This window comes from Aythya ferina (assembly GCF_964211825.1).
Source record: "Aythya ferina genome assembly, chromosome: 7".
Classification (NCBI taxonomy): Eukaryota; Metazoa; Chordata; class Aves; order Anseriformes; family Anatidae; genus Aythya; species Aythya ferina.
Window position 1 is genome coordinate 33,389,524 of NC_140302.1, and position 19,083 is coordinate 33,408,606.

Sequence of the window (19,083 nt, forward strand, 5' to 3'; positions counted from 1 at the left end):
CCTCGCGAGAGGGAGGCGGTGCCACAAGATGGCGGCGGCGGCGGGCGGGTGGCTGAGGAGCGGCGCCGCCAAGGTGAAGCCGGCAGCTGAGGGGGGCTGGAGGGTGCCAGAGGGTGGTGAGGGGAGCGATGAGGCTGTGGAAAGAGAGGAGACGAACCCACGGCACGGTGCCCGTGGTGGGAAGGGGCTGGCTGGGGGCGTGTTATGGGGAAGAGTCGTCGGGGAAGGGAGCTCAGGGAAATAAACAGCTGTGGTGTTTATTTCGTGTGTTAATATTCGTGTCTTAATGCTGCTGCCGCGCCCGCCGGCGTTAAAACATCGCTTCAGATTGTAAAAGTGAAGGGAAACTGATAAAGTAATTTTTTATAGGAGCTGAGGTGAAGGTAAGAGTTGAGATAACGTTGATTTTTCTTCGGTTTATCAGCAGCCCAGGAACAACCACATATCAAATATATGCTTTTAGTAGGGCAGGCAGCCTGAATCTTCTAGGAACACAAATCATTGCCTTATCTGCAGGAAAAAAGGAGGAAAAAGCAGTGAAGTGGTATCAGGGCATTTGTGTAGTGTGTATGCATGTTACTTATCTGAATTTGCAACGGTATATGACTATGATTTCTAAGAATAAAATTGTAAACAGTAATATTTGATTTTTAAAAAAAAATCTAAATATTGAAGTGAAAACCAATTGCTTCTACACCATGCTGATACTCAGGAGTGAAATGCACAGAGTGGCGACCCACAGGAATATGGGTGGGTGGCCGGGGTAGGTTTCATTTCAGGGTTATCCTGCTGGTTTTAAGACTTTCTGAGGTAACCCTGTTATGAATAATTCCTTTTATTGCCTAGTGCCATCTCTATGAGGCTGTAACCTGTAGCAAACACCTCTACAGGCTGTAACCTGTAACAAATACTGAACTATTTACCCTGCAGAGCTTCCACGTGCCAGCTAGGTGTGTTGCAGGTCACCTCGGCCAGTATAGCTCCGCGTACTTGTGCATGTCCTTGCTGAGCTGCTGCTCATTTTCCTGAAATCATATGAGAAAAATCTGTTAGTTTTTCTCTCGATGATAAAATCTGTGATTCCCCCAGGGCAGAGTGCTCCGCATGTGTTTAGCGATGTGTTCACCTGCATGGTTGGTAATTCTGCATCCCAGCTTCAAGTGCAATAAAGGAAAGTACAGGTGATGCCCAGAGCATTACCAGTTGTTTCAACAGTGCTGGCTTGTTGCATAATGAGCGTACATACTTGCAGCTTTTCAAAAAGTTTTGTATTCTTAAAAGGGCACTGTGCATTTTTCCTGGCAGCTCATTGTCAGTACGGATGAAATGTACTCAATGGTTCATCGCTGGTTATGCCACCATGAAAGAAAAATACTCTTTTCTTTGTACTTAGAAATAAAGTAGTGGAAGAAGCATTCTCTAAGCAGGAACTGTGTGTGATTTGTAGTCCTATAACTCTTCAGGAAGCTCACTATGTTAAATGCATGTATATGTATGTATATATTTATGTTTTTTCCCTCGTAGACCTTACCAAGAACACTGACTTAGGCAGGTAAATGTTTAATAGTCTTGCACATCTAGGTTTTGAGTGTTCCTACCATAGGTGGATGTTCTGTGTGTAACTAGTTCCTCACTGGCAGCTTCAGGAGTGTAGTTGCCTTGAATCTTTTCCTTTATTTAAGCGTCTCTTATTTTGGTTTTCTCCAAAGACTTGTGATGACTCCAGTAACTTAGTCTTCATTTGAAAGTGTTAGAATTATCTAACGCTTCTGATCATCTAAACTTGGTATTTGTGAATCAGCCCTGCTAGTCAGTATTTGTTTTATCTGGCTAGTGGTGTCGAATATGAACGAACATTGAATGTTCACAGCAATATCTGTCTTCTCTACTGCAACTTTTTTCTTTTTTGCTATGCATGACTGGTTGTGATAAAGTTGGAGTTCCTCACTTGTAATAGACTTTGGGTATCTTGTCTCTCAGACAAAAGGAGTCCACAATCTGTTTTATATCAGTTCTTCAGCCAGCAAGGTGACAGGTATTGAAATCTAACATGGAATAGAGTAATTATTGGAAGGATCAAAAGAAATTTTAGTTCCTGACCCCAAAATTTCTGCTGTTTTTTGAGGAATGCTACTATCACGTTGTGCACTGCAAACTTGCCCTGCGTTCTATGAGCTAAGTAGCCGTCTGTTTACAGCACAGCCTGTCAGTCTGCTCGCTGTGGGGTTAAGAGTGCACGCTAGCAAAAATGTATGTTGGCAGGAGAATGTTCAGATATATGTTATTTTTATGGCACGGCTGTGTCTCTACAAGGGGTTTCTGTCAGCAGTTGTCTTGATAAGAAATGAATGCCTGCACTTCAGACTGACATAGCAATAGTGAAAGAAATCTCAAGCCAAGATCTGGTCTTAAGACATTAGCTACAGAGTTAGTTGGGTTTGGGGAGCTATGAAAGCAAAGCCTTTTTTCTGTCTTGCCTCTTCTGAGGTCAGGCAGTCAAGCTGTTCTTTTTCAATACTGCAAAATAAGTTTTGCAGCAGGGTAGTTACTGTTAGCCTGCTACTTTTTGAGCTAGCTCATATTTGTTATATTAACTTTTTTAAATCCTAAGAGCTTATTTTACTGTTAGAAAGTGTATTAACTTTTAAACCAAAAAATGGGCTCCTAACGCATGCAAAATCTAAGATTTGCAAAATCTTAGAAAATCATTACAAAATGCATTTCCCCATACAGTAGAGAGATTAATTCTGTCAAAGTATACATTTCATACTATGAATATTGCAGCAGACTTGCAAAATTGTCTTCAAAAATAAGTACTATCAGTGAAGCTTATTTGCCACAAAAATTAAAACTGACTAAAATTCATGTTTTGAATATTTTGTAGCATAAAGTGTTAAACTTCAAGAAAGAAAATTGTTTTGTATTAATAGATATCAGGTAGATTGAGTGTAAGTTATATTTCCTATTCTGTTACTGTTCTACCCAGTGTGTTTATTAAGTATTTTCTGTATTAATATATGAAGTATTAAAGTAGTCTACAGATGCAAACTCTATTAACTGTTCTGATGTTCTGTATTTGTTTCCAACAGCTGAAAAAAAACATACCAGCGTACTTGGCAGCTTCGTGGAGGGCTTCTCCGTGTGTCTTTAGATCCTCCAAATCAGAACTTGCGCCAAAACTAGACAGTGATGGAGTTGTCTATGCTCCGCTTCAAACGTTCACTGAAGAGGAAACAATGCTGAAGAACATGGGTACTTATTTTCTGTGGGGTTAAAGTTCAGAAATGTTTAGCTAGAAGGGAAATTTTGTCTGATTTTGCTTAATTTTAAAACTGCTCTAATTCACAAGAGAAGAATGTAATGTTCTTTCGATTCTTTTTCCATGCTACCATAGCACAGTTCCACATACCATAGCGCAGTTTACTCTGCATAAATAAATATTAACTGTTCAAAGCTGTTGCTGTCGCAGCAGTGAAGTTGCCTGACATTGACTCGTGCCCTTTCTCAGGCACTTAGTTCAGCTACAGGTAACTGCTCCAGCTGGTTTTCAGAGATTTCAGGTATACCCAGAATGGTGACAGATACGATCCGTGTGTCTGCAATGTAGGCAGGCCTGCATGAAGAAGAGGAGTCCTCAGGGCAAAGGTGAAAGACTGAGAACCTGCATGTTTGGGAGAGAGTTTATAAAAGGCTCAGACTCAACAGAAACAGTTTTGTTTACAGGATCTTGTACACTCAGTATGTTTTAAAGCCTGAGACCATCTTCCCAAACTGCAGATTAAATTTAAAAAGAACAGGATAAAGCTAACAAAATAAGAGGTGTTTTTTTTGTCAATTGCTCTCATATAAGTGTTGCTGAGGTGCTTTTGAAGTTTTAGTCTATAGGAAGTATTTGTTTCAGTTCACAGACTTGTGGCTGAGTTCAGAAAGCAATGATAATTGAACGTTGTGGCACATTACTCTGTTTCACTTGGGCAACTTGTCCTTTCATTAAATTGTCTGGGAGAGTCAGAGAATATATGCATAACCTCTCAGAAATACCATATGACTGTTGTATTGATCCTCGAGTGTTAGAATACTTACACAGTTTCTTTCTTTTCATTACAGTGAAAAAATTTGCTCAGGAACGAGTTGCACCTTTGGTGCAAAAAATGGATGAGAATTCGAAAATGGAAGACTCTGTAATAAAGGGATTGTTTGAACAAGGGGTCTGCACACTTTTACTTAACTTTTTAATCAAAAAGTGACACTGCTGATAGGGATTTCTAGCTGTCTGCTTTTCAGATTTTTAGATTGAGAGATGTAAGTCAAATTAACTTGATGAATTGTTGAAAATGTTGAGTTTATCAACACCGGGGCAACTTTCTCTTCTTTTTTAATGCATTATCTCTCTCCATCTTTTACTGTGATATTCTTTCCATCTTACCACTCCCATAGTAAATTCTTCATCTTGAGTTCCTTTTCTAGCCCACCTCTTTTTTTTTTCTTCCCCCTGGATAAACAAACTTGCATAGAATCCTAGAACCAACATGACTTTGATAAGTGTTGCTGGAAAAGGATATCAAGAGTCCTCTGTGTCCATTTTGGGCAACCACAGGGGCTTGTGTTGCAGATAACCTGTTTATCATTCCTTGTAGCCTTTCCTGCTATCAAACCTAAATAAAGCTTCTCTGTGATGAGAACATCGCTTTATACAATGACGACTAAATATTCGTCACGAGGTTAGAGATTGCCATTGTTCTGAAGATTGCAATCAAATTAGTCCGTGATGATTGGCCTGTATACTGCATTTGTTCATTATTTCTTGCTTAAGTTGTTTATCAACTTCTCTGATAAATTGTTAGTTTTTTAAGGGTATTGAAGGAAGCTGGGTCTGTGGGGAAGGATCTAGAAATATTAACATTCTATGGTTTTTCTTTTAATCTCTAAGTGTCTGCTTAGATTAACAAGTTGTTGGTGAGAACTAATGAGAAAGACTGACATACTTGCATCTTTTACCTTTCAGCTGATGAGTATTGAGCTTGGGGAAGAATATGGAGGAACTGCAGCTTCATTTTTTTCAGTCATATTGGTGGTAGAAGAATTGGCCAAAGTTGATCCAGCTGTAGCTCTTCTATGTGAACTCCAAAATACACTAACAAATAGGTTGTTTACCACATACGGAACAGAAGAACAAAAGAGAATTTACTTGCCCAAAGTGTCTAAAGATACAGTGAGTCAAAGTCACGCTTTACTAAAATATAATATAGTTTTTATAGTTTCAATAGCATTAGCGTGTTTTTTCAGTAACTAAACGGGGTGACTGCAGCATTAGAAAATCTTTGTGTGTGAACTTTGAAATGCCTGTTAGAGATGAGATCTGGGGTGATACAGATCCTGTCATCAGTAGCTGAGAGGTAAAAGTGGAAAGGGTGTTACTAGTGTCATTAAAAGTTAATTTACTGTGGAAAAAAACTTTAAAGCTCTTGAGTATGAGACATGTAATTATACAGTGTTTGTATTGTTAATTTCCATATCTGAAACTTAGTTACTTTGAGGCAGTAAGTTAAAATGTTTGAATTTAAGAGGCTTGTGCTTGCTGATAACTGTTTTTGTTGTGTAACTCCTAAGTTGTGTCTACATATTCAAAAACAAGTAAAATTATTTTTTTTTCCCCTTTAATTGACAGATAGGCAGTTTCTGTCTGTCGGAGGCTGGTTCTGGCAGTGATGCTTTTTCTTTGAAGACTCGTGCTGAAAAGAAGGGAGACTACTATATTATCAATGGCTCAAAGATGTGGATTAGCTTAGCAGAACATGCCGGAGTTTTCTTTGTGATGGCAAATACAGATCCTGCCTCAGTAAGTTGCTAAAGAATAATTGCATTTTCAATGACAGCTGATGATATATGATACTATGGATTTTATATTAATAATTTGGTACTAAAGGTTAACATTATTTGTGCCTTTTCCTAGCTGAGAACAAACATTTAAAATATTTCCCAACAAAAATAAAGAACTCACTGAGCAATTTAATAAATTCCTCCCACTGGGGAAAATAAAAACGTCAGAATCATAATTGCTTAGATGAAGAGCACAGCATGCATTGGTATTATTCTGAGTAATGGAAGAACAGAGATTGTTTGTGGCACTTCTGACCTAACAGACAAGTTGCTGTTCGTAAGAGGCAAAACAGAGCTTAGACTACATGTACTTGGTAATTAACAAGTGTACAATAGTAGTAAAGTATGATCAGGTTAAAAAGCAAAACAAGAAAAAAAAAAAAATCATACCTGAATATGCATGTTTCAAGTCTTGTCACTTAACAATTTTGATATAGTTAGTGAAGACTCAGAAAAATCAACTAAAGACTTTAAGATATGCTGTACTGCAAGAGTACAGCAATTTTACTTAAAATAATTATTTGAAGATACTCTATATTTTAAATTAGAATTTAAAACTCTAATAAATCTTATTTTTTTAAATATATAATGCATTGTCTTCTTAAAGTTAGAAAACTGTTTTTACATTTAAACGTTCAAGAACAATATTAAAAGTCACTGAAGTTCAAAGATTAAGTAACAGTTGACATCAGTACAAATTAGAGACCAGACCACCACAGATTTGTGTACTGAAATGTACACTCTGCACTAGCAGCTCCTGTTTGGTGAGGTGGGCTGTCATTAAGGTGAGATTTGAAGAGCAGTCTCCTCTTCAATAAGATGCAACTCTTCTACAAGAACCACAAGTTGTTTCCTGCCTCACTGTGTTCCCCTCCTAATAAGAGGAGGTGCTGTGGATGATAGAGACAGGAAGAGATGAGAACATGGCCCGGAGCACTTCATGCTTCTGTCTAAGGCCCTGTAGAACGTTGCATGAGAGCCCTGTGGTTCCAATGGGGGGAAATGCTGTCCATAGAGATGCCAGAATTTAGACTGGCTGTACAATCTGTGTATTGTCACATGCGTGATTTTCAGAACAGCCAGGCACTACAGTCCTTCCTGTTACATAGTACTGGTCTCCTATCTTCTCAAGAGAACTTCTAAGACTTTTCAGTTTTCTATGTGGAATAGAAGGGTTTACTTTGGCCTTATTAAACCACAATTAGTAGACATAGAGGGAGCAGGTGATGGTGACTCTTATTTACTAATGTATCATTAAGCAGGTATAAAATTTCAGTGTTGGAATTTGGTTTTTATATATACTTGTTAATACTAGTAGAAAAAAAAACAGTTTTTGATTATTTTTAATTCATCCTAGGGATACAGGGGAATTACGTGCTTCATAGTAGATCGCAACACAGAAGGACTACACATAGGGAAGAAGGAGGATAAGCTTGGAATCAGAGCATCTTCTACTTGCCCAGTAACATTTGAAAATGTTAAGGTATTGTAAGCTGTTCAGCTATTGAGTCATGATTTGTATATGACTTGAGCTTGACCAGAAGTAAGGAAAGAGTTAACTAAATTCCCAATTCTTTTCCTGCATTTCCCTCTTTCATCATTTGGCTTTCTTTGGCTATTTGCTCCCTAATTCTCAAAAGTATTGAGGGGGATTGAGTTCTAAGTTTTGATAGTTTCTCTCCTTTGTCAGTTTATAATCATGTGTGCCAGGGAATGTTCTAATTGGATATTCTAGGAATCAAATGTCTGCTTTACGTTTTATGCTGTCATTTATGGGGAACATTAAACAATGTAAACTAATTCACCTGTGAACACTTCTAGCAGTTGCAAAGATGAATAGAACAGGAATAACTGAGTGGTTTTATTCTTTAGGTTCCTGCAACCAACATCCTTGGACAGGTGGGACAAGGCTATAAGTATGCAATTGGAATGCTAAATGGTGGCAGGATAGGTATTGCTGCACAGGTGGGTAACATTGCTTAATACTGGATACAACCAGTGTATGACTCTGAATTTGGATGGAAACTTACGAAGTATTTACAGTTAGTAAGAATAAAGTGTTTAGGAAATCCTTTATTTAAAAACTACATTGCCACTAGATGTCACTGTCCCTGTGTCTAAGTTACAGTAATGTACAGAAACAACTGCAAATGATAAAATTCTCCTTTGGTGATACAAGCAATAGATTTAGAAAACATTAAATGGCAATTAGTTTGTCTTTGGTGGTTAACTTACTGCTACTGAAATGTATCAACATTTTTATCTCCCATTATGCACATTTATTTCTTGAAGAAGACAGGCTCTTTGGACAATTTAACATAGTGAAATGTACAAAATTAATGTTTCCAATTGTAATTGGAGGGGATTGCCAAATGTGACCTTATGCTAACTGATGTTTTCTCAACAACTTGCTTTTAAAAGTCAACTTATTTTTAAAGTAAATATTAACTTTTGTAGCAGAAATGTTCTAGTTCATTGTTGTGTTTGAAAATTGTACCTTATGGCATCTTAGAGAAAATATTTGCTGATTTTGGAGTTACTTCCAAGTGTTGCATTTTGTTGTAAAATCAGTTTGGATCTCAGACTGGTGCTGATTTCAGTGGAAATCAGATTCAGCCTTATAATAAAATAGCCTATGACAAGCTTTGGTATTTTGAATTTGCTTTTGCAAGTGATCTTTTCTTTGTATTTTGCTGTGGATGTAGTTGTGCTGTATAGGCTGTGATGCATCTGTAGTACCAATCTCCCTTACCTTTTGCTCCATCTTGCAGACAGTCCTCGTGAAATTTGGACTTTCCACATAGCAATGTACTATGCTGCTAAATAGGTTGGCTTTTCCATCATTTCTGAAAATTAAACTTTGTCAGATATGGCATTTAAAAACTAGAGCTGTGGGCCTCTGTGTTCCCAGAGATATAAATAATATAGATGTTCTGGCAGTAAAATACACGGTCTGGCTTTTTCTTTTAATTACTCCAAGTTAGACTTATAACCTAATTAAAAGTTAAGGCCAGGTAGTTGTTATATCTTAGTTACTACTTTTTTGGCACCTTCTAATTATGATAAATATACTTGAATGGACAAGAACAGCAGTTCAAAAGCCCTGTAGTACTGGATTTAGTTTTGCAGTAGTGATAGGTTTAAAAAATAATGAGCATTTTATAAAAATGTAATTGTGGCTGTGAAAACAGTTCCAGATAGTTTTAGTGCAAGGTAGCTGTATATATTGTCACAGGTGCTGAAGTTGATATATTTAGTTCATCTACACAAGTTCATATAAGAAAGCAACAAGTATGCCAGTACAGCTAATTAGCAACATACTGCATTATTTACTTATGTTCTTTTCCCACATACACCTTTTCGTATATATTGTATTTTTTTCTAGAACCTTAACTGAAAAAGGATTAAATGTCTTAAGGTAGTCAGAGTTACATTTTTACCTTCTTGGGGCTATTGGCTTAATATTTGGACCTATCCAAAAATACCCATACGCTACTGGACATCATTACGGAATCACAGAATTTCTAGGTTGGAAGAGACCTCAGGATCGAGTCCAACCTCTGACCTAACGCTAGCAGTCCCCACTAAACCATATCGCTAAGCTCTACATCTAAACGTCTTTTAAAGACCTCCAGGGATGGTGACTCCACCACTTCCCTGGGCAGCCCGTTCCAATGTCTAACAACCCTTTCAGTAAAGTTCCTCCTAACATCCAACCTAAAATGAGAAATTATTCTGAAAACATTTACTATTTGCAAAAACACATTTGACCCCCAACTTTTGCTCAAAATTTAGTGTTTTCACAAATATTTTGCCTTTAATAGGAATGTTTAATTCAAGAATGAAGTAGTATGAAGTAGGCTTATTGTGGTGACTCACCTCAATAAGAAAGGAAGAAAACTTTTCATCTGCACACTAAGGTTTTTACACAGGTGATCTGAACTGCCTGACTGAAAGAAGCACAACTACTCTTGTCTCTTTAAGGTGCATTCATTCAACTATTTTTTACTGAATATATGCTTTTTTTTTTTTTTTAACAGATGTTAGGATTGGCGCAGGGGTGTTTTGACCATACAATTCCCTACACAAAGGAGAGAGTGCAGTTTGGGAAAAGCATATTTGATTTCCAGGTACCTGATAATGAACTCATGGGAAATTTTCTGTAAAAGGGTAATAGTGATCACATGGTAGTTGGTGAAATAAGTGATTTGCCTAATTTGTGGTCAACCTGTCATTTCTCTGCTTCGTATTTGAGAAGCATTTTTCAGAAGAATTGCAGATGAGCATTCATCTGCCATGTAAAATGTATAAATTCAGTGCCATGTGTTTTTGCAAGTAGAGTATAAATCATTAAAAACTTCAAAACAGTATTAATGTAATTCTTTTTATAATAATTCATTCACTGCTTTAGAAAATAATACACATGGAATTACGTTCTCTTTGGATTTTAATCTCACACTGTATAGAATGTGTTCTACTTCTCATATGCTTTCATGAGGTATAGGTGAAGGCCTTTTCTGGAGACACTAGAAAGTATAAAAAGATGAGGAAAACTGATTGAATTATTATATTTCCTGTGTTATACAAAGACATTTAGTTTCCATGATAATATCTGTATCTTAAAATGAAAAAGACTCTTTGTTGCAAAAATGATGTATAGTTTAATAAGGAAGATGTATAATTGTAATTACTATAGTAATTTTCGTGTTAAAAGAAACCTACATTTCAGCTGAAGGGAAGGAACATTAGTACTACTCATAATTTATACAAATTTTAGGAAGTACCCACAGATATCTAGGAAATGATTGGAACTGCGTCTTTTGAATGGAAAATGGAATTTGTAATTGCCAAATCATTTTGTTATTTTGACCTGCCTATATATTTTTGCAAATTTTAGGGAGCAGTGTTAATGTTCTAATAAGATGAAAGATTTCATTATGTTTAGGAGCAAGTTAGACTACTAAATGTCCATTTTCAATCATTGTAATGTTTGGGTCACTCTAAGTAATCCCATTCTTCTGTAATACCTGCCATGTAGAGGTGAGTTCCATCACCTTTTTCTTTCCCCTTGAATCCCCTCACCAGACATGTCCTCTATACTTCTTTCTTTGCCGTTCCTAATTTCTGTTTCATGGGTATGGGGCATGGGAAGTAGTAGTTGTCACCTTTGTAGTTCTTCACCTTATTTAAGAGGTACTTTTTTCAAGTCTGTCTCACTTACGCTTCATTAGTAGATAGTAGACATGTTAATAGTAGACAGAAGTAGACATGTTAATGTACAAATGTTCTCATTAGCTGCAAAATATGGCTTTGACCAACCCCTGTCCCTGCACTGCCAAGGAGAATTCTGAGGTTTGGGTGACATTTTCCTTGGTGGTCATGGGTTTGAGTAGGTTCATGTTGAACCCTCCTGGCTAGCCAGTCAAGGCAGAAGTTACCCATTATGCCTGAATCCAAGAATAGGGAAGGAGAAAAGGGGAGTGCAGTTCCTAAAAGGACTCCAGTGACTTAGAGTTTTGCCAACTTGGATGCCACCAATGCAGAGGCATGTGCAATTACCAGACCATCTGAAACTTTTTTGTTTTTAATTTTAGAGTGTACGTATGTTCCTTTGTAGTAGAAAAACTGATTCTTGCTAGAAATTCCAGTTGGGTGCTAGTTCTGTCTGACTTTTGGCATGCTTATTGCAGGGAATGCAACATCAGATAGCTCAGGTGGCCACACAGCTGGAGGCTGCGAGGCTGCTGACCTACAATGCAGCCCGTCTTGCAGAAACAGGAAAGCCATTCATAAAGGAGGCAAGCATGGCCAAGTATTATGCTGCAGAGGTAATTTACAGTTTCTCTATTCAATAAATTTGTTTCAATGCTGTTCGAAAGTTTCTTTTGTTATTGAATGTGCAACTTTTAATTCACATTTTGCTGTGAAATCTGTGGGTGTACTTTTTTTTCTCAGTCTCAAAGTAAAGTAGGGACTTGAGCAGTTTCTTTTTCAGTGGCCAAAATAAAATCACAAAAAATAAAATTAAAAAAGAGCCCCATTAAAAGAGAAAATGAATTAGTATTTTTACTCATTTGAGAGAATTCACTCTTTCAGAATTCTCTTTTTGTGGCCATAGAAATGGTATGGTGAGACTTTGTGATCATTTCAACTCTACTGGTCACAACTGTGGGGCTTAGTAAGATTCAGAACTGGATTGTTTCTGCCTCTTTGTAATTACTGTTAATAATGGCTAGTGAATTCTTGATGTCTTCTGATATAGAATAATGTTATTTGTATGATGATGAACACAAACATATCAGTGTCATTTTCTCACTTGTTCTAGTTTACTATTTTATTTACTATTTTGTGTTTGCTTTAAATGGCTACAGAGAATAAAATTTACTACCACCTTCAAGAAGTTCAATCCTGAAATCATAACAGTGAAACTATTTTCATAGGTTGCCACACTGACAACTAGTAAATGCATTGAATGGATGGGTGGTGTTGGATACACAAAAAATTATCCAATAGAAAAATACTACCGTGATTGCAAGATTGGTGAGTGGTAGCTTCTTAACAGGCATTTCTTGTAGCATTAAAGCTTGGGCATGCGTGACTGGCTGTTTTTTAAAGATACTTTTTTCCTTAAGATCTGTAACCAACACTGATCCAAAGCCTAAGATATGACATGGTAAAACTTTAGGTATAAATAGCTGTGTTTGTAGAGCTAGTAACAGTGCTTAATTAGATATTAATAATATACAGACACACATTGTTTTCTGTTTCATTAGGAAAATTCCAGTTTGAAAAAAAATCAAAGTAGTATCTTTAAATTAATGATCTGAATTTATGTAGAATTTTATTTTCAAGATGTGTTCACCAGTGTAATTTCTGAACCTAACACTTTGACATTTCTAACAATGCTACCCTTTGACTTTACTGCTGATATCATTTGTTAATAGTTAACTTTTGGTGGTTATCTTGGAATTGCTTTTCAGGAAAACTTCTTGTCATTGTGTTGTACCAAAATAAAAGTATTTTGATTATTGCAGATAATAAGATAGGAACGCTTATGCAAATATTAATTCTGCTTCTAGAACTTGCTAAGTAAAGCTTCACTTCATAATTATAAACGTTGTAGTTGGTCTGTTAGAATAATATCTTGATCTCTCTGCAGATATTCACCAAAGTTTTATAGTCTTGTAATTTATTCTCTTCTGATTTCAGGTACAATATATGAAGGAACTTCAAATATCCAGTTGAGCACCATTGCAAAAAGCTTGGCCCAGGAGTACTGAAAACTTAAGGACTTCTTGACTGTTAACAGACATTATTTCACTGAACATTAATCGTGAATTACAGGTTTATTTGTAATTGTAAAAATCAATATGGTATAATATGGTATCATAAATGAGAATACATCATCACAGACAAAAGCATAAGGAAAGCCATGAATTCCTATTTTAGGATATTGAATGTGTAAATCATGCTAAATCATGAATTCCATGTTCAAATCCAGATCATGGGTAAAAGTATTTCTTTCTGCCCAAGACACTTCTAAGCTAATACATTGGCTGGCATTATTTTGTTGCTTTAGGTTATATAAGCAGTGTGTCTCAACTTTGAGATTTCAAAGTGAAAACAAAAGAAATCCTTGGCTTGGCTGGTGTAAAAGGCTCTGTTAAGCCACCTGAGAGAACAGTTTCTTCATGTGCAACACAACTGTTGCGTGGTGTGAAGCTTCTGTTTGTTCTTGATGCCTTATAGGTTACAGGAGTGGTGTTTGAAAATAGGTAAATGTGATGGTTTTCTCTTTCTCTGGTGCAGTGATGTCTATGGTGCTGCTGTAACTGGAGTAATTTTTATAGCAGCCCTTAGTGTGTTCTTAAGTATATCTTGGTAATTAAGCCCTTCCAGCCCCCAATTTGTAGTACTGAAAAGTGGATAATGTCTACCTCCCTTTCCAGCATTCTCAGCTCTTAAGGGTTTTAATCAAAGAGACTATTTATAGTTATCCTTTTATAAAAGATTGAGTTGAAATCTTTGTGAAATGGCATTAAAAAAGCTCTGGTAGTTCTGCAAAAAGACAGAGATATAAGCTAGGTAATAAGAAAACTGTGATACTGTTTCACAGGGACTTCCCTGCGTTCACTATGTGTTACAAACCTTAAACCTCAGCGTTCCTTAGAGTTGGGGAGGGTCTGTTAACTTGCAGTGAAGAAAATTCACTCATGGAAATGAGTGGTTCTCTACATGCAGAGATGTTTTTCTTCTGAGAGAGTGGGAAATAATTTTCTTGAGATGTATTTGCTTTTTTGTCCCTCTCTGTTTACTTTAAAATTAGACATTTTATTTACTTCTGAAGCCTCTTCAGTGTTGGAGAACTAATTAACTAAGAATCAAGAGACTGAAAGCCCAGTGTATGAAAAACTATAATTGCTGTAACCGGCAATTTGTTTCAAGTGGTTTGGGGAGGAAAGGATTGTTTTCCTGTTTTGTCCAATTTAAAGGAATCTCACTTTTAAATATTGTTAGTCACTGGTGAGTCACTTTGGAGCTTGGAATGTTACAGTCTCAAACTTGTAGAGAACTTCTTGGCAAAACTAGTGAAGATGATCCTTAATAAGTCTAATTTGATAAGACAAACAGACTGCAGTGCCTTATACAAAGAAACAAGGAAGGACAAAAAGCATTGTTAAAACAGTTTTTGGATTGGCTGTCAGCCTCAAAGGGAAGTAACTACTTTTTTTGTGAGTGATTTCCCTCACATACACACTTTGTCTGTTGGCAGGTGAAGAATTAATGTAATTATATCAGATAAAAAAAAAGTATCTTCCATATGAGTTTGATCAACAATTTTGAGATTTTCAAAAATGCACAAGTATGACAGTAGACTAGATGATTTCTGAAGGATTATTCTAGCTATATTATTTTTAAAAATACATTTAGGATGTTTGCAGGCTTTCTTTCAGCTGTTAGACTAGAATTAAGAGTACAGATGCCACATTGTCTAACTAGTTATTCTGTTCACTATAGTCTGTGAGTTGACAGCAATCATAATCATACTACGAATGCTTGAGTTACCTTGGTTAATACAATGAGACGTGCTGGAGTGAGAGGCTGTCCTTAGCTGCTGCAGTTCAGCCTGCTTTGCTAACATGAGTATCAGCAGAGATCACGTTTTGATTCATACCGTTTAGTAGGTTTTCTAGTTTGAAACACTATCTTGGCTTGGTTTCTGTAGTTTTGTGTGAGGCTACAAAGTGGGTGACAATACTTAACTGACTTAATACAGTGCTAAAAGCAAACTGTTTGTGAAGGAAAGTGCAGAGCTCTTTGAAGGACTGCTAAAGGCTGGATATTCAGCATTATGTAAAAGGACTGTCTGTCTGTGTAGAACTGTGTCAGATATCTATTTGAGGGAAAAAAAAAAAGTGAAAAATCAAAATAATGTGATTTCCAGCAGTGTAAACTTGAGTGCCATACTCCAGAAACCAACCTGGACAGCTTCATCAGCTGCGCATCAGCTCTTAGGTCAATGCATTAACTACTGTTACAGCTGTGAATATTTCACATCTCTCAGTTCCATATGCTGCAATTCTAATACCTTTTGGGAGAAATGTATGCATTTCATCTGAGTTTTGTCTACAAAATTCTGTGGAAGAATATGCGCACAAATGAACTGTAACTGCCGAGTTTCTTTCCAGACTCCACTCTTGCTTCGAAAGGGTGCACATGGGCACGTCACCGCATCAAGCATCGGGTGCTCTGGCCATTGACTGACTCTAGGAAGGGTCAACTTGTTTGATGGCTTCAAGTCCGGTTCCATTCCTGCACTAGCACAGGCTCTGGTTTAGTAATAGAATGTGCTCTGTTGTCCAGGAGCTATTAAATACTGCCTGCGTCTCCCAGCCCATGTTGAGTCTTGGGACAAGCATTTATGGATTGCCATAAACTGCAGTTCTGAGTTTGGCACGGTTGAGTTCACGGTGGTTGGCTACACCAGCAGGTGTAGGGCTGCAGAGCTGGCACTGTGAACATTGGGAGGCTTTCCGTGCAGAGGGTAGGACTTGAAGCTGCTTTATACACTACGTATGTATATTGTGAGTTGTCACTTTGTGCCCTTAGTCTGTTGCCTTGGAACAACACCTTCAGTAATCAAATGTGACATCTGGGCTTCCCTGGATGGAAGAAAAAAAAAGCATTAGAAATGTATAAAAAAAGTGCCTGAATTTGATGTTGAACTAGATAGGATGCTGATCTTGTGCATCAGCTGAGGGTTCTCTAATAATCTGTCATTTTAAATTGCAGTTTTTTTCACTGGGACAGACTGAATGTATCTTCTGTCAGGTTTCTTTAGTATTACCCTGGTTTGATAAAGATCTGAGGCAGTTCTCCACAGAAAGATTTAATTGTTACGTGGAAAATACTCAAATATAACATTATATAAAATGTTTTCTGTGCTGTTGTTCTTTCTTTCACATTTTCTTTTCCCCATGTAAAGATTGTGTTAGAAAAGGATTACGTGAAATATCAAGTAATTGTTCAGTGGGAGCCTTTCACTATGTAAAGAATTTTCTAATTAACTTGTTATTACCTTTCCGTTTGGAAATCTTCTGGTGAGAGACACATTTCAAGTTCTTCATGCCATGATAAACTAGATTTGAAACACAGTCTGGTTCAAAAGCAGCTGTCTTTCTTGAGCTTGCTTATTGAACACATGAAAACTGAAGAAACATTTTTTTTCTCAGCCCCAAAATGTATTCACCGTACCAATGTGATGGATCTTCTCTTACGAGAATTATGTGAAAGTGGTCAACAGCTGCCACAAATATTTCACAAATATTTACCTGTTACGTTATCACTGTGCAAACTGTTGGAGGAGGCACAAATCAAGCATGAGCTGATGGGGCAGATAAATATATGCTGTACAATTCCCGAAGAGTTTTCACGATTTTGAATTTGTTCCATTGAAATACAGTAGTTGCAGAGCATTTTGCAAAGAGTTGTTTTCCTCTGAAGTGTAACTCCACAGTCTCAGTGAAGGGAAACAGCTGCAAGTCTTACTCGTCCACGTTTGGCTGCGTAGAGGTACGTAGGTACATAGTATGGCTGGCTGTGCACTCAGGTGAGAGGGAGCAAGTGCCTTCCATCTTGTTCTGCTTCTGAGTGTTCACTGAGTCCATGCCAAGGACAGTCAGACATCAGTGCACAGCTCATCCAGAGTTCTAGGCTGACAAATAGGAATGACCATAAATATTTCAGTTAAACATGGTGGCTGTCAGATCAATCACTATAATTAACAAAGTCCAGTGTAGTGGCATTGAGGGAATTTCTCATTAGCTGGTATGAGACACATGATTAAGCTGCTTTGAAATCTCTGTTTATTATCCTCTAAAAATACTCTATTTATGTGCAATACCACTAACACGTTGGGTGACTAGAACTAACAGCTGTGTTTCCTAATAGCTTGTTTCATAGTTCATTGTTCAAACGTTGATTCATATTGGTATATTAATGTTCAAAAGAACATACAATGTATAATGTATTTGTTCTGACTTTGTAACTTTTTTCTTATTTATATTTAAATATAAAGATGATGTGCAATCTCAACAGACAGCAATAGCATTTTTGTGTATTCTTCTGTCCTTCAAGATCATTTGGATTCACATCCTTGTGAAACTTTTCTCATCTTTCTCATTTGTGTAGAGTGACTAATACTGGAGAACTAATATATATTTTATATATATATATATATATATATATATACACATATATATATAATATATAAAAGCCTCCAGGTGACTTCACTAAAGATACTAAAGAAAAATTATTCTGCACCTGATGGAAAACTGTATCTTGATGGCCAAAAACACTGTGCTTTCAGAGCTCAGTTTATTTAATATATACAATGAGGACTTCTGAACATGTGGAAAAATAAATTCATCCAATGTCATGTGGGGTTGGGAGGGACCTTAAAGATCATCTAGTTCCAACCCCCATGCCTTGGGCAGGGACACTTCATACTTTGAAGGAAAAAAAATAATAGAAACTGGAAAACCTAAAACACAGCGATGAACTCAACTTCGATGTGGCTAAAATAAAATTAAAATTAAAATCGGTTGATAAAACTTTGTTCATGGAATCACCTCATTATGCACCCAACACCAGCTAAAGAGGAAAAAGCCAACTTTGAAATGATAAAAAAGTCTTTTTTTTTAGTATTTTATCTCATATGGAATAGCTTCGTGTTCTGACTGTTAAACTGAGTGAAGAAAAAAGGGAATAATTCAGAAATTAAAGTTAAGATTCTGGAAATTCATTTAAATGCTGAAAAGCTCCATAGAACTTGTTCTGTTACTTGAGCTGCTGAATATATAGTTGGTATGCAGCAAATGTGTTTTAGTGCAAAAGCCAATGCTGTTTGTTTTAGGAAAGAAAATGTTAAGACATTCTGTTCCTGAGATGGAAGATGTTTACGTACCAAATGCAGCATTTGCTCCAATTGTTCCCGCAAGAATTGAGGCAAAGCACTTTTTCAGCTCAGGTACTTTTTGAACTTTTGAAAATGTTTTATGACTCCCTATTATGTACTAGAAGATTGGTATATGATATGAAGGCTGTACTTACGTTCATAGTCTTGTTTTCCCTGTGTTCAGAGAAAAACTCCTTATGTTCCATTCTATGATTTTTCTCAAACACAAACTGTTGTGCTCCCTTCGTAAATTCCAAATTTCTTTGGTCTTTTCAGCACCTGTCCAAGCAAGCTTTAAAAAGAAAACAATTTTCTCCGCTTAATTAAGGCAAGGTGTACAATTCATTGCTATGGCAGGTTATTTTGCTTGTTGCTTGAATAATAAAAGCTAAATCCATTTTATTGTAAGCTATATTTAGCTATTACCAAAGATTCACAGTTTTTAAGGTCCAAGGTAAGGTGCAGTAACAGGTCTTCCATTCTATACCAGAAGTATTTTAGCTCTACCGTGCTTCAGCTTCAGTGATTCAATTTGCAGAGATAAACAATTCTCTGGAGGTAATATAGTTTGTCATTATTTAATAATTATTTAAAATGTAAGACTCTGGGACACGTGAGTGTTGTGGTTGTCCTCTAATTCTTCAGGGGCTGACACAGCACCGGGTTAAAACACCCAATGCTCTGGTGTCTCAGACTTGCAATTGAATAGCTCACCTTTTCTATGCTGTTACTTCTATTTAGAAGTG

General features: G+C 36.8%; 1 protein-coding gene across 3 annotated transcripts; it reads left to right on the forward strand.

Moving 5' to 3' along the window:
- Positions 1 to 9: 9 nt before the first annotated feature.
- Positions 10 to 13,309, forward strand: ACADSB (acyl-CoA dehydrogenase short/branched chain). 3 transcript variants are annotated; one of them, XM_084526304.1, is made up of 11 exons: positions 10 to 73; positions 3,090 to 3,252; positions 4,108 to 4,208; positions 5,006 to 5,212; positions 5,669 to 5,839; positions 7,238 to 7,363; positions 7,753 to 7,845; positions 9,921 to 10,010; positions 11,571 to 11,708; positions 12,321 to 12,420; positions 13,090 to 13,309. In XM_084526304.1, exons 1-11 carry the CDS (start codon positions 29 to 31, stop codon positions 13,158 to 13,160), a joined length of 1,305 nt encoding a protein of 434 aa, XP_084382430.1. In that variant the 5' UTR covers positions 10 to 28; the 3' UTR covers positions 13,161 to 13,309. The 3 variants fall into 3 exon arrangements, with proteins under 3 accessions (XP_084382430.1, XP_084382431.1, XP_084382432.1); XM_084526305.1 differs by having other exon boundaries at positions 23 to 73; positions 4,108 to 4,302; XM_084526306.1 differs by lacking the exons at positions 10 to 73; positions 4,108 to 4,208.
- The last annotated feature ends 5,774 nt before the right edge of the window (positions 13,310 to 19,083 follow it).